This window comes from Myiozetetes cayanensis, unplaced genomic scaffold (assembly GCF_022539395.1).
Source record: "Myiozetetes cayanensis isolate MyiCay16 unplaced genomic scaffold, myiCay2020 scf4, whole genome shotgun sequence".
NCBI lineage: Eukaryota > Metazoa > Chordata > Aves > Passeriformes > Tyrannidae > Myiozetetes > Myiozetetes cayanensis.
In genome coordinates, this window is record NW_026087631.1 from 50,563,278 (window position 1) to 50,579,631 (window position 16,354).

Here is a 16,354-nt window from a genome sequence, read left to right on the forward strand (position 1 = left end):
CTGGCTCCTGGAATGTAAAGAGGCCATCAGGAGTTGCAGAGGAGACAGTGGGAAAGCCAGGCCTTTCATCAGAGAGGGGAGAAAAAGCAGGAGAGGACATGAGCTGTGGTGGAAGGAGCATGAGGCTGCTATAACTCTTTGATGCTCAGATCATAACATGAAAGGTTATGATAGTTGCCCCACAGTTTAGGATATTTGGTTGTAGGTTGCAACATGCTGTAAAAAGACATTATTTTGTCTGAGAAAGGGGCAAATTGGCAAGCAAGTTAAAAAGCACCTTGTGAGCTCATGTTGCCTGCAGGTTACGGAAAGTGTTGAGCAGACAGGGAGCCCAAGCAGTAGTATAGCAGAGCAAGAATGGTTTTGCCCTTGAAGGCAAGGAAGCTTCTTGTTTGTCTTTCTAAAATGCAGAGCATGCATTTTTCAAAAAGCATATTTCCTCTTTGGATTCAGCTCAGAGTTTTTCTTTTCTGGTGCCAGAATTCTGAATTCTTGGGATGGGAAGAAAGAAAAAAGGGAGGGGAGAGGGATTTCTAATGGAAATCCTGACAGTCTGAACTGCTTTTACTGTCTGCAGTATAGTGCTTCCTGTAACCTATATGGCCAAATGCCAGCATGACATCTAATACGCACTTGGCTGTTGAAAGTTCAAGCAAAGGGGACTGCTGTGTTGGAATATCCAGGGAAGGAAAATTGAATTCAAGTGCTAAATTGCTGCTGAGCCTGAGGGAGAGCATTAGTAACTTCAAAGAAATAAAATTAAGATTTCAGTATTTTTTTAGATTTGTTGGTCAACTCATTTCCTACAGTATGAAGGTGGGCACTTGGGAACCAGTAGATACACAGCAGATTAAAATGAACAGAAAAATAAACAAAAATGTCATGTTTTCAGTGATCAAGTTCGGCGGCTGATTCTCTTGGCGAGCATAAATCTGTTCCGTCAAACAGCGCTTAGTGTGGGACTTTCTCGCTACCCACTGAGAAACATTTTACTGTGGCACATGTGCACACTCAGGTCCCTTGCCTCTATCAGCATAGGTGAGATGCTGTGCATTTCTTTACACCCGTACTCTGTTGATGTGGGAAAGAGTGCTGGTGACCCAGAGAGGCCAGGGGGAGGGCAGGAGGGCAGCAGGGCTCCGTTCCTGTCAAATTTTAGCTTCCAGGCCTCAGAGCCAAGACAGATGCTGTTGTTTGTATGTAGGATGCAAACAGTAGGAAAATATTCAAACTCAGCAAATGCTGTGTTTTTTACAAACACAAGAGAAAAATGAAAAGAGCTCTTTCAAAACAGGGGGCTAATTTTTGCTTAGCTCTTGTCTTTGGTGGTCCTGGTGTGGTGGTGAGGAAATCTGTGGCTTTGAGTTTTGCTTCCTTCCCCAGTACAGATGCCCGGCACTCTGCTGTTGAACAACTCATGAAGCCACATGAAACTCTCCCCTTCCTGCATCCCCCTTTGCCTTTTCCTTCTGGCGAAACTATAGTTCCTCTGCAGCTCCTCAGTCCCACCCCTGCATTCTTGAGGTTTTGTTTGTACTGCGGAATGGGTATTGAGGAAATGTAAGGCTGTGAAAAAGATGACTTGCATCCCTTTTACCTCTGCATAATCTGAGGCAGGGTGTTGCTTTGTCCTCCCTTACAGAGCTGTCGTAATTTTTCATTCATTTCTGCTAATTCAGCGTAAGCGGTAGTTGGTTTGAAGGACATGGCACTCGCTGGTTTAACAGCAGTGGAAAAGGTTATGGTGAATGGTGTGAAATGTACTGGTCTTCTCCTCTGTTTCTTTCATGGAGAGAATAATTGACATGGCCTAATATTTCCTTCCCTGAATTGGGAACCTCCCGAATTTACCATTCACAGTTGAATTTCTCGTTTAGGAGCTTAGAGGGAGCCTTTTATTCGGTCAACCTAGATTAAAAACACTCAGTGTTTACTGGCTTTTAAGGTAAAATGTGAGAGGTGGCTGTGTCTGAGCAATGACCCTTTGAGTGGACAGTCTTTGTTAACCTCTGTATTGCTGAAAACTTGTAAGCATTAGGCTTTTCCCCTTTAAGGTGCTTTGCTTTGACTTAACTGCTGGGTTGCCATCTGCCACACAGGAGCTCCCCTATGCTTTTCTGCTAAAGCAACCTGCATCAAGCTGATAAACTGATGTGGTTTTTTTGGCTTTCTCAATGGGTAGTAAAGCACAGTGGTTGAGTGTTTCACCAGTAGTTCCCTGCACTGTATTCCTATCACTGTTTCCAGAGCCCAACACCAGTAATGTCATCAGATATTTGCATATGTTTGCATAAGTTTGGTTATATAGGGTATCTTTGATTTGCATAATACTTGGGAAAAGAAACATGAGAGGAGGGATCTTACCCTCTTCCTCATCTTGGTGAAGGCCATGGTCAGGGAACTGCTTTTTCTTCTGGTGACTGCATACCCTCATATCTCCCCTCATATAAAGGGGAGAAAAAAATCTGTGCAGGTTTTGAGCCATCACCTGGTTATAGTTTTAAACTATTAATTCTCCTGGCTTAGCTTAGGGTATCCCAGATACTCTGAAATCTGTATATGGGAGAGTCATCTGCAGTGACTCCAGGTATGAAGGTATGGACCTTGCCTGCTGGCAACCCTCCCCACCCTCAACTAGCCATGCCTCCAACTTATCCCAAATCACCTCTGCTTGTGTGAATCTGCACTGATTGAGGTGTCCAGGTAGGCTTTTAAGGCATTGATCTTCTTAAGGTTATGAATTTTTCTTTTGTTGGATCTGCAGCATTTCCAAGCAGGCCAGAGGCCATCTCCAAGGCACTAGGGCATGCAGAATCTCCCTTCTCTTTTGGGGCAAAGACTTACTTACCTCTGGTCAGCTGCTTGCATTTGGTGGGTCTGGCAGCCATCCAGCATCATGGAAGGCAACTGCAGAGGCAGGTCTGGGGCCCTGTGCTGTGGGTACTGTCACAGTGCTCCATTCAGCATCTCAGCACTACTCCGGTACCTTTCCTATAGCCAGTGTGTAGTGCTGGGACCACCATGTCAGCTGGCCTGAGCCCACCTCGTGAGCTCTAATCTGATTGAAATGGTATTACTGAATCATATCACAGGGCTGAAGATGTCTGTTGTGCAGCTGCTGTGTTGGAGGCCATCACTTTGCTTGTCTGTTAGTGGGTAAAGCGATCAAAAGTGCACGAATAGTGATCTGGTAGTATCCTTGCAGGGTTTGTCATAGAAAGTTTGTGTATGTGAAAGCCTCCTTGACTTAAGCTAGAGCAATACATTTGTAGAAATATTTAATACCTGAAATTGTTCAGGTAGCATATTGACACATGGAAATAGGAGCAATAAAGGCAGGGTACCTGGCTGGTGCAGTGTCTCTGCGCTGTGTCTTAATCTTCTGTGGTTGCTCAGAAGATGACGACAATCAGGATCAGTGCCACTGGGGTTGTGGCCCACCAGCACTGCAAGGCTAGTCCCTTCCTGCCTTTACCCATTTTCTCTTCCTCCCTTAAAATGTTGTTGCTCAGTTGTGTTGCTCCATGGGAGCTTGTTGCAGTGCCACCTCATTGATTACAGCTGCCTAATTTCCTGTTTCTTCAGCAGTATTTAAAAGCTTTTTTTACTATTTTGCTAGGAAATGAGTAGATAGTTTGAGGCTTTGCAATGGAAATTGGCTTTGTTATATATACTGTTGTTTAATATGGCAGAACAGCAGCTGCACAGGAGACTGTCAAAATTAAATAGCATGCCTTCACTTAGTAAATAAGCATCTCCTAACTCCTGCCTCAAGGGTTGCTTCCAGAGTTGGAATGAAAAAGCTTTTACTCGGATCTGACCCCAGCACACAATGTGGCATACAATTGCCCACAACAATAGACTGGTCTGTTGTTTTTTCACAGTGTTGATATGGCAGCACTACTGCAGTGTATAAAAACCAGGAGCAATTGCTTCATGCAGCTAAAGGCCCTTTAAAAGGAAAAACTCTTGGTGCACAAATACAAAAAAAAAAAAGGAAAAGCACCACTGAACCATCTTCAGAGATGTTGCACAGTGATGCAGTCTACTTCATTGATATTGATATTCAGTGTGCTGTAATGTTGTTTCACTTTAGTGTTTGAGGAGACATTGTTTTAGAATAAAAGGCCTGATGTTTAATAGGCCCTTGTAATCAGGAAATATATTTAAACTAATAATAACATTAAAATCTAAATCTCATAAAGGCTTCTTTTTGAAAGCAAGTAATTATTGCCTGATAATAAAAAGTTATGTGACCAAGTTGCCTTCAGTGAAAGACGGGGAAATGTTCTCTGCTGACAGACTCACACCAAAGAGGGAGAGATGAGGTCTCTGGATAAACAAGTCATTATTTGAATAGTTTCTGTTGTCATTCCTAGGCATCTGACAACACTGTGTGGCATTCTTTCAGACCTCTGTTTTGAGGAATCCCAGGAAGAAAGGTAACTGAGAACTAGCAACAACTAACAAAAAAGAAAATGTAATTATGAAAAATTATCATACTGATTTCAAGAAGTGGGATAGAGATAATTAAGAAGTAGGAACAAGAGTATGTGTACAGCAGAAGCTACACTCTCAAAAGTGCAGCTATGCTTAGAGAGGGGGTTAAATCTAGAACAGAACAAGCCTGAGCTCTGTGAGCCTGTAGAGGAACACAGTTGAAAACAGCTTGTAATGTTTTCAAAATGAATTTGTTTCTCTCAGTAGGGGGAACAAACAGCAAAAATTCCGCAGGTAGATTGGCTGTGAATTAAATATAATTTACTGTACAGCAGCATGAATAACTGAAAGGATTCATTGCAGAAAACTTTTCTCCAGACAGAGCGCTCAATTTTTGTTCTCTGTGCCTTCTCTTGAATATTGGTTTCTCTTCAAAGACAGAGGGACAATAGCAAAATCTGATTTATTAGAAAAAGAAATGCCTATCATTGACATTTACTGTCCTCCTGCCAGGTATGTCTCAAGGCAAATTGTCAACAGGAGATAGTTGTTGCTTTATCAGATTATGTTGACATAAAATTATACAACACAAAACTGAGCTTTGTACTGCTATTGCTAAAAAAAATTTAATTGCTTTAATTTTAATTTATATCATTAAATGTCTTAGAATGCTGAACAATACAGACTAAATACAGAATTAATATTTGAATTAATCAAGTGCAAGAACAATTACTTGAATGACATTCAAGTGACTTGGGAATTATAATAGTTAATCAATCCAGAGAGCAACTTCTACCACAAATCACAATTGGTGTCCCCCAGGGATCAGTATTGAGCCCAATGCTATTTAATGTCTTCGTAAGTGATCTGGAAGATAGGATAAAGAGAGTTTTCTGATGATACCAAGCTGAGTGGGGAGTTGGACACTTGGGAAGGGAGACCCACTCTGCAGGAAGGCCTGGATAGGCTGGAAGAGTGGGCTAACAAGAGCCTTATAAACCTCAACAAAGAGAAGTGTAAGGTCTTTTGTCTGGAAAAGCATAATTCAGGAGTGCAGCGTGGGCTGGGATCTACCCTTCTGGGGAGCAGCTCTGTGGGAAGGAACTGGGGGTCCTGGTGGACAAAGCTCAGTGTGAGGGACCAGTGTGCTGCTGTAGTACAGCAAGGTAACAGGATGCTGGGTGGCATGAAAGGCATCAGCAGCAGAGATGAAGAAGTCATTTTACTGAGTGCTTGTCAGGCATCACCTGGGATACTGTGTTCAGATTTGGTGCCTGCTGTACAAAAAAGATGTGGACAGCCTGGAGATGGTCCACAGAAAGGCCACAAAAGATGATCAAAGGCCTGGGAAGCCTGCCATGTGATGAACAGCTGAGAGAACTGGTTTGTTCAGACTTGAGAAAGGAAGGCTTAGGGGAGACCTTATCCCCATGTTCCAGTATTTAACAATTGGCTACAGAGAAGCTGGAGACTCGCTTTGTACAAGGAGTCACATGTAAAAGATGAGGAGTGATATGGGCACAAGTTAGTGCTGGGCAGAATCCAATTGGACACGGGAGGAAACTTGTTCGCAATGAGAATGATCAGCCATTGGACTAATATCTCCAGGGAAGTGGTGTATTCTGTAACATTGGACACTTTCATGGTTTAGCTGTAGAGGGTGCTGGGCCATCTTGTCTAGACCATGCTTTTGCCAAGAAAGGTTGGAACAGATGATCCTTCAGATTGCTTTCCAGCTTGGTGTTCTATGATTATATTATTTTATACATGAATTCATAGATTATACCAGAAACCAGTCTTGTGTTCTTTTGCCTTGTTGGAACAAATGTACGCTTGGCTCCCCTTTCCAGCCCCTTGTAAGCCTGGTCTCCAGGCCATGCTCCCTGCCGTGTTTCATTCATGGGCAAGATACTTTGCTTTTGGCTCTATGCAGCCCATCCACTGCCCACCTCCATCTTCATCTAGGGACTCTTTGAAAAACAAAACCAAGAGACCTCTTGCAGGTTTGTGCTGTCCGCAAACAACTGAAAACCTCTTTCTCTTCCTTCCACATTTTTCTTAAGACTTTCTTGTTAAAGAAGCTGTAAGAGGAAAACTTGGTAACCAGCAGGCTATGGATTTCATGAAGTTATTGTTGGTATCCTGCTCAGGGTTATCCCACTTGTGCCCTGTGCTCCATCTCTGTGTGTCTTGTCTGTAAAGCAGATTTGCCAGGTATTGGAGGCAGAAACTGTGAGCACAGATCCCAGGTTGTGTGGTAATGCAAATAAATAACCAAAGCAGGAGAGCTGCATGCAGAAGAGCCCCAGGGACTAAACAGCAGCTACAGAAAGGCAGGGATATAAGCAGGTAGGCTTAAACTTCTGTCAAGGAAGCAAAGAGAAGTAAGGGGCCTGCCTAGTCAGGCTCTGCCCCATGGACACTGGTATGAGTAATCAGCACTGAGAATTTAGTGGGTTTTCCCCTTGTGGATCATCTCACCACTGACTGGCCTGTAAGTGGTTTTTGCTCAGCTTAGCAGCTCTTTGCACAAGTGTTTGATCTAGATTAAGGCTACAGTGTTATCTGTAGAAATAGCCCTCTGGCTTTTTTGTGTTGCATAAAATGGTTGTGCAGTGCTCCTTAGGTCAGAGGTGGAAGAGCACAGAGACTGATGAGGTATTCCCGTCACATTTAACCATTGTGCCTATTTAAAAGCAAAACAAGACTCTCCAAGTAGCATCACAATCTCTCCTGCCCCTGCTACCCCTGCTGTATCTTATTTTGTTCTTTCCATATGGGACTTTTTCCTTCTCACCTCTCTGCATCCATGTTCCCAGGAACAGAGAGGTGGTTCTTTTTCAGGAGTTTCTGGTTGCAGGTAGTTGAACAGTTAAATGCTTGGATTTGCTGGCTTCTAGTTTAAGCAATGGTTTGCTTGGCTGGTGGGTGGTAAAGCATCATCCGTCTGTTTTGTTCGAAGTGTAGGAGTCATTAAGATGAGCTCTGCAGCCTGTGACTGTTTCTTCTCTAGTTACTGGGAAGCAAGAGGCAAAACTACTCTGTAACTGAGCACTCCTTTCTGGGCAGGTTACGAGAGTCAGGAAGAGACCCTGCACAGCTCAGCCATTACTTTGAGTATTTGAGCTTTGAGATAAATATATTATGAGGAGTTTATGCCTCTCCACTTGCTGTTACGATGAAATCAAAGGAGAGCATTGCTGTTGTGAGTATGTTGAATTGGCTTAATGGAGTCATCTTTGTTCACTCTTCCTGGCAAGCAGGAGGAACCAGTTATTAATTAAATGAAAAATAATAAATACTAGTGATAGTGCTAAGAGGCACATCAGAAGCTTTCTGTCTGCCCTGAAATGGGACTAGTAAAAAGCAGGCTTGGCAGTGAAAATATTACTTTTTTTGGAATTATTCTTATTATCCTGGGTGTTTAAGAAAGGACTTAACATGGCATGTAGTGCCACGGTCTAGTTGACAAGGTAGTATTTGTTCAAAAGTTGGATTTGATGATCTCAGAGATCTTTTCCAACCTAAATGATTCTGTGATTATGTGAAATTATGGGCTGTAGTCAGTATTTCTCCAGGAATTTTCTGTACTTTTTAAAAAAAAGTTCTAAGTCAGTAAAGTCCTGATGGCTACATTTTGGCAGAGCTGCTGCAGCCTTTCAAGGGGCTGAGTTTTGGGTAACGGCATTTCAGCTTGGAGCATATATACCATGAATCAGTAGCTTTCAGGAGCTGCTCAGTGCTCTAGTTTTGGTAAAAAGAGATGGATGTATCTTCTTGGTCCTGTTTCTGACTCAGCCCTAAGGCAGGTTTGCTGTTAAACATAGGTTTGTGAATGATGGAGAGGTAAACTTGAAAAACTTCCTTGTTGGCAGCAGCTGCACTGGCATTTCAGATCCGGCTTCTTAACTCAGTGATGGTGGTTCTTACCTACGTTCTACCCAAAGGGCTTTTGATCTTTAGAGAAAATGGCCCAAACCAATGTACTGTCAGAAAGATACATAGTTGTGGTCATGCTGGTTGCATAGAACAGGAAATAGTGATGAACAGAGGAGAAGGAACTGCTGGTGTTTAGTCTGAAATGGCTGCAGGGCTCAGCAGGATGAACGCACAGCTTATGCACGTCTGTCCAAGATAAAGCAATACTTTATACTTAATGTAGTTTGTTCAAGCAGCCAGGAAACACTGCATAAAAGTTGTCATTAGTTCTTGTATGTAGGCAGTGATGAAATCCCTTCACAGAGAATGGGTATCACTTACTAATGGATTTTGCCACCCCAAAGAATAATGGCATTTAGGTCATTCGTGCCCATGGTGTTGTGTCATCATGAGAAAAATGCTGGAGGAAGGACTTTCTTTTGTGAAATGTCTGGCATTCATAGACACTGATTTTAGACAGTTGGATCATGTTTTTTATGGTTTGCATAAATTAACTGCTTACTAGCTAGGACCCACCTTTTTCTTTTCAGTAAGGAAGATTTCTTGCATGTGGCTGAATTTCTTTGAACAAAAAATTAAGGAAGCCTAATGTACTGCAGAAAACCTGACTGAATGTAAGAAGCTGTGAACAAGCCTTCACAGCTGTTCTTGGTAATCTCTTAGCATAGCACCTAACTTTCTGCCCACTTCTAGAAGGTGGCAGCACTTTTAGCAGCTATTTTCTTCAAGATGCCAATTTGAATAAAGGGTTTTACAGTGTGGGACAAGTTAATTGGACACATTTTTGGGAACTGAAAGGCTGTATTCATTTTCTGGATAAACTGGTTGTGTTTAAACAAAAACTGGTTTTTGTAGTTCTTCCTATTCTTCTAAGTAAAATTTCAAGGAAAACAGAAAGCAAAGTTGGATACCTCTGAGTTGTCCTGATGTTTAGCTCCTTCCTACATACCTTGTAGGAGGGAGATGGGTGTTTAATTCACTGTGGCTTTTTTTTCGCAGGCCCCTAAGAGTGCACTTTAGCCACTAGCACATTAGGCATTTTGATTAAATTTCCTATGACACATTATGTGTGCAGGGATACTAAGGTGACTTATTATTTCTTTAATGAAGTCCTTCAGTGCTTAGAGATTGGTCCTCACAGAGAAAACTGTGAACAGGAGAGACAATCAGATGGGCAAAACATCGAGTCTGAGCTTTTCAGTTCCGAACTGAGGTGCAGCAGAGTGTTCACGCAGTTCAGTAAGATGGGGAGTTGAGGCTTTTGCTCCTGCATCACTAGAAAAGTGAACTAGGAACCAATTAGTGGAACTAGACCATTATCATATAAAATAAGCCTTTCACAAGATAAACCACAGGGTAACTCCAAATTCAGTTAAAAGGCTGCATGGCTTATGGCGGGGAACAATCAGTAAAGAAGGACTGGATAAATAAGGAAGAGGGGTTTTCTCCTAATCCTGGTACTTACGAGTGGGTGGTGACCATTACTACATGTGTTGCATTTGATGTTAAACTGCCTGTTTGTTAAACTTCTTTCTGTTTTTATTTATAGGGCTCTTCCTTATCTTAGGCTTGATACTTTACCCTGCAGGTTGGGGATGCCAGAAGGCAATAAGCTATTGTGGACCTTATGCTTCTGCTTACAAACTAGGAGACTGCTCCTTGGGCTGGGCTTTCTACACAGCCATCGGTGGCACTGTTCTGACGTTCATCTGTGCAGTCTTCTCAGCGCAAGCTGAAATAGCCACGTCCAGTGACAAAGTGCAAGAAGAAATAGAAGAAGGAAAAAACCTTATCTGCCTCCTTTAACTCCAGTGGGGGAAAATACCAGCGCCTGGATCTTTACCTGCTTTCCATTGACTGGACAAGCAGATCCACTTACTTGTTTTTACCATTTGTGTGATTGAGCCCCATGCATTCCAGCCCTGAACTACTGAAAGGGTCTTTCTTCTTTGCTGGGCAATAAGGATCAGAGAAAGGATCCCAAGAAGGCAGAATGTAAATACTTGGGGATATTTTTAGTTTCATTCTGTGATCAGTACACAGTGGAATATATTGATCTGACTGGGGATGTGAGCAATCACCTGTATATAGCAGGAATGTTGTTGTTATAGCTGACAAATTCTGACTGATTGGATTGCCTGACCCACCCTGGTCACTTTGAAAAATTTGGGTTGAAAATAATAAAAGCCAGCTTTTTTTTTTTTTTTTTTTTTTTTCTTATGCAAAAAAGAAGCCTATTTTACTGAGGTTTTGTTTCCAAGGGCTCCCCTCACAGGTGAATATTGCTTCACCACCACCTGATTTGGTACCATACTTTTCATTGAGGTGCTTTTTGTTACTGAACTTCCTGTAAGTACAGTGCCTTCTTTGACAGTAAGTCTCTGCTGCAGAGAGCAAAGCTGACTTGATTAAGTTCACAACGATCCTTAAGCATTTAGAAATTTAAGTCCCTGCCAGGTTTCTGTCTTGAAACTTAAGAGTGGAAGGTGTGTGCCACTTTTTACTTAGCAGGTAAATTATTTTGTTTCCACTGACTAGACAGAAAAGCTGTTGTTACACTGGCCCTCACCTGATTCAGATAAAATTGAAGTATTTCTACAGTCTTCATTAAAACTTCTGAACTCCCAAGTAGATGACAACTCCCCATGGCACCAGCCTGACCTGGGCTACAGCCTCTCCTACAGCTGTGGATCTCATGTTTTACTTCAGCAGTATTATTTTTTCTCTCATCAGTGAAACCTCATTCACAGTCTACAGATCAGTCTGTCTCATGACCCAAAGGCACATGAGTCTTTAGGAAATAAAAATTTTTCAGGAAGTCTGGCCAAATTCTACATGGTTGGGAAGATTTCAGGGGTTTTTGTTGTTTTTGCTTTTTTTTTAACTTCTGTGTGGTATGGACCTTTTTCCAATTAAATCAGCAGAAATTAAACACACCTTGCACAAATGACATTCCTTTCTCAAAGGCAGTTGGTTGTGTTACTTGTGGTGAAGCCTCACTTACTAGAACTACTCCGGAAAACAAGTTTGAAAGGTATTTAAAAAAAAAAAATGTAGCTGTGCCATAGGAGCATTGGGGATAATTCATTTGAGAAATAGTTCTAATTAAATACTAGGTGAATTTTAGATTCCTCTTCTTACTTCTTGGTAGTTTAACATCAGCCAAATTACAGTGTTGCTTCACTGTGTAATAGGGAGCAGAAATTCTTCTTAATGCATGGTCAGTCCCTTAAAGTGTGCCATCAGTTATTTATAGGAATTAAGAAATCATTGCTACTGTACAGGTAGATAGCCAGTTTCAAGGCACTGCTCAAGTCCTTTGCAATACCAGAGCTGCTCAGCAGCCCTGACCACATGCCCGGGGGTCAGCCTCAAGGGTGGGTGAACAGCTGCGGAGTTGGGGCTCCCTTCCAAGCGCCTGCCATGCCCTGTGGACACTGTGGCACACACAGAGCAGCTCCCACCCTGCACCTATCTGTGCCTAGTGCTCCTTCAGACCATGTGCTGGACAGAGACAGAGGTGACCTCGGAGACATAGTGTAATGAATAAGGTCAGCTTATGCCTATCTGCAGAAAGGGACTGTTCTAATCTAGCCTCTTCCTGTATTCACCTGCTCCTGCAACCCCCATCCACCATCTTCTAGTTTAAAACGGGTAATTCACTTCTCTGTTAAGTATTTATTTTAAACACACCCTCCCTCAAAAGTTATGGTCTGGAACCACTTCTGCCAACTGCCTGCACAAAGCACAATTTTAACAAAGCAAAATTACCAGCACAAAGCGATGGCTGAGGGTGAAAATCACAGCCTGCATGCCCTGTCCACACCAGTTTGTCTCCTTGGGTTTGCCTTGTAAACACACATCCCCCCACACCTGAAGGGCATGCACTGGGCTTGTCCCTGGGGTCCAGTGATGCATCCTCCAGGTGTCTCTCCTGAGCTCCCGCTGGAGCATGTGCTAGAGCCTGGCTGCCAGCTCAGCTCTGCTGTCGGGAACTGGGGGGCTAGCAGTTGTATGAGTAGCATATAACTCAGCTAAAATTAATAAGTAGATTTACTGTTTTAGCTTTCCTGGGTGGGTGGCAATCCAATGTCCAGGTCACCACTGCCAACAAATCTTGCCAACAAATCACTATATTAAGTGAGAAATGCTGCTTTGGCTTGAGCACTTGATTAGTCAGAATCAAGTCAGTTCTTCAAAGGTATAGAGGGTATACATCACTCTGGCTGAGATGCAAACAATGAGCAACCTTCATTTACATTAATAGCTGACCTCTGCTGTGATCTACACAATGCTTAAACAAATTTCAACTGTGCATTTTTGGGTTTAAGTACAACAGAGATATTTTCAGTGGCACGTTTTGCTTTTGTTTCCATTTGTAACCAAGAACCAGCTTTTCTGCTTGTTGCTGGTATATTATCAGCTTGCTCTGCAACAGCATAATCAGCTAACTTGCAAGAATGTTCATCACATTGCACAAATAGAAGACAGGCTGGGAAGAAATACAGAGGAAAAATAATCACAATTTCTTTTCTCAGGGTTCTGTTTTTCTAGCAAGTGATAAGATGGTATATATTGCGGATTTTTTTTTCCTGGATGAGGTTTTCAGGTACAGGATGCACTCAGTAAATTTCACAGCTGTTTAAATTGCTCCTGAAGTTCAGCTTTGTGGGGGAAAGAAAAAAAAAAATCAGCTTAAGCTAATTTAACTGATTTCATGAGTGGGCTGCAGAGTGTAACTGCTTCTTAATGTGCATGCACTGCATAGATCTAGAAGAATTTGCTGTGGATTCTTTCAAACCTGTGTGCCAATTAATTCAGTTTGTTTTTGTGGTATTGAAGAATTCTTCAAACATTGTGGTGTCATCAACTTCTTAAACTTGTATTCAGTAAAGTGCCACAGAGCTCTTTAACTGTGGAATACTTAAATAAATATATATATATACACAAATGTATGTGTGTGTGTGTATATATATATATATATATACACAAACTTGTGTGAGATGTGCAATACCAGGAATAGATTTTCTGGTGGGCTTTTTTTGTTTTTTTAACTTTACTTTTTGCTTTTAAACAAGTGATTTGAAAAGGGACTTCCCAGGGAAGAAGTGGCCAGAATTTGGTGGTGTGGAAATAGAGTAATACAATAGAATCAGTGACGCTGAAGATTAATTCAACAATAGTACAAGCAGCTTGAAGAGTTAACAAAAATATCTTCTATATTGATTTGAATTACTCAGATCTATGTAATACAGACACTTCCAATGTGAAGTTATGTCCACCTCTGGCCACACTACAAGCTGAAAGGGCTCAGCAAGGTTTCTTGATGTGCTTTATTTGTAATGCAGCACTGCAAAAAAACATTGCTACTGAGCTATTATTTCTGGGTTGTCTATATCACCTTTGTATCTATTTTACTTAATAAAGTTCTCTGGATTCTGAGATTTTTTTTTTCAGCTAAATCATTTCCATTTTGCTGTTACCTCCAATCAGAATTTCTCATGTCCTAGTGGTAAACAGAAAGGAATTCAGGCCTTCCTTGAAAGCCATGGGCACTAGTGCCTACCTCAAGGAAAGGACAGAGTCCAACAAAAGCAGAGCATGGCAGCGACACAGACACCACAGGTCCTCTGTACAGGAAGTGTAGCTGCACCAATCCAGCTAGAGTAGTTTTTGAGCCATGGTTTATTTGTGGTACTATTTTTCTGTTCTTGAGTCACCACTATGTACATTTGTTAGCATGAATGATGTAACTAATGCCTTATTTTTAATCTAAATTTCAATTAAAATTTGAGTTTTCAAACTTTTAACAGGAGTCTGACTACCTTAATTCAAACATATTGTACAAGCTGAGCAACAGCTAAGTAGCTTTAATTGTAGCTTTAATAGCATTTAAGATCCTAGTCCAATGATATATTTCAGATTCCCATCTGACTTTAACAATTATTACTGCTTACTAATAAAAAGTATGTGATCTGAAATTGTAAATGTGTTATACAATACAGTTGCATTAACAAGATTTTCTAATTGAATATAGGTCTGAGAAGTGTGTTTGATTTTGCGTCAAAAGCACTGCAATTCCTTTCTCGTGAAAAGGGGTAACAAAGGTTGTAAAACAAATATTGATCACACAGTGTTTGCCACAATGTGTTTTACCTTTCAACTGTGACTTCGCAAACACTAGAGAAAGGCTACAAAGCCAATCTACGGCAGAACCAGGAGTAAGGCTTTCAGTAGTTTAAAGAAAAGTCAGGATGGTTACTTATTTCTCATAGTTGTTATGGTCCATTTGTATTAAATTTATATATAATTAATTGCATGTAGTTTAATTACACTTACAACAGTTTCCAAACTTCAAAGAAGTAGCTCTAGGTTAAAACGTGGGACATTTAGAAAGATACACTCCAGAAGAAGTTAGGGAATAGGTGCCACTCAATGCACCACTACCTTAGTCACCTTTATGAATTTCAAAGCAGATATAGATACAGCAGTTATTCTATAAATTAAAAATACTGTTTAAATTATGAAGTACTGATTTGAACAGCTAAAAATATTGCCTTCATATTTCAGTGAAGTTAATCAAGCTGGCAATAGGGAGCATAGAGTTTAAGTCTCTACTTGTGTGTATTGTTACAGATTTCTGTATTCTTCCTCAAGCTCCAGCTGGGTTGAGAAAGGTGATGTAATGACAAAGTGGATGTGTATTATCCATATAAGAGGAACAGGAATACAAAGAAGTTGTCTTGTTCTGTGACTCACTGAAAGCTTGTTTTCAAATACATGCCTTTTATTTGGAGTATCTTCATATTGGTGGGATTCTGAGAGCATAGTCCCTAACCAGCTTTAGGTATCACTCAGATGCAGTGGGATCAGTAATTTGGTCTGACAAACGTAAAGAAAAAAGAATTCCCAATTTAATGACAGAGGTCAAAGGTTTGACTTGATGATCTTAGAGATCTTTTCTAACCTAATTGATTCTGTACTCTGACCACTTCCAGTTGTTCTCTTACACTGGACAAAAAGTATCACTGCAATGCCCAATCCAGGATATCCACTTTTTCTTCTAAAACTTCAAAAACATGTGCACAGCAAAGACAACAGCCCTGCACTGTAAAACAGCAGCTGTGCTTTGGCACGCTCACAATGATCACAGCTCAGGCATACACCACTATTTAATTAGCCTATAAACACGATAAAATCTCCTTGCAGCACTGTCAGCTGGAACAGTGGCAGAGCAGCTGATGCCACAGAGGCACCAGTGGTCAGAGGCAGCTGTTCTGTACAATGGCCTGGCCTCCAGCCAGTGTATCCTACACAGCTCCAGCTGTACACAGTTGAGAGCAGAAACGCTGAGAGCATAGCCACAAGTAACTAGACTTCAAATGAGGCTGTTTTCCAGGCCTGCACTAGCCCTGTCCCAAGCACACTTACAAATACAGCCTCAAACTTTATCAAAAATCAGTCCCCAACATTTCCCATCTTTCCAGCTGGAAGATTCTCTTCCTGAATCATGGTACAAAGAAGTAAAACCTCGAATTCTCAGCACTCTGAAAAGAAACTCCTCTGCATTTGTTTTCCTTCACCTCTGAGTGATGTAACAGCAACGTGCAGGAACACCCACTGAAGCAGGACAGACATTATATATATTATATATTATATACATATGTATTAATCCTTCCATAAAGTTGAACTGGCATTCTGCTGCTGAGCTAAGAAATCTGCACCTACTTCCCTTGTAAATATTCCCAACTTTTCTACTGATGAGATTAAAAACTACTTGCAGACTTAAAATAATTTGTAGAAAAAAGGACAAATTAATCCTCAAACATTTTAACATGAATCAAACCTAACTGTTTTAATTATCAGATCTACTGTGCCTTACTGCTGATTCATAACCAGAATGCTCTAGGTGTGCCCCTTTTCTTGGCATAAGTATCATTGAATATTTTTAATCACAGTTCTCTTCCCCCATGCT

At 41.3% G+C, this 16,354-nt stretch overlaps 1 protein-coding gene and 1 pseudogene across 1 annotated transcript in view; both read left to right on the forward strand.

The window, feature by feature from the left end:
• Positions 1-10,350, forward strand: part of LHFPL2 (LHFPL tetraspan subfamily member 2) — a 114,645-nt gene extending 104,295 nt beyond the window's left edge. Inside the window, exon 4 of the mRNA XM_050328769.1 lies at positions 9,929-10,350. Coding sequence (XP_050184726.1) covers positions 9,929-10,185 — 257 coding nt within the window. The 3' untranslated portion in view covers positions 10,186-10,350. The remainder of the gene's footprint in view (positions 1-9,928) is intronic.
• Positions 10,237-10,887, forward strand: LOC126647531 (uncharacterized; annotated as a pseudogene).
• Positions 10,888-16,354: the final 5,467 nt, after the last annotated feature.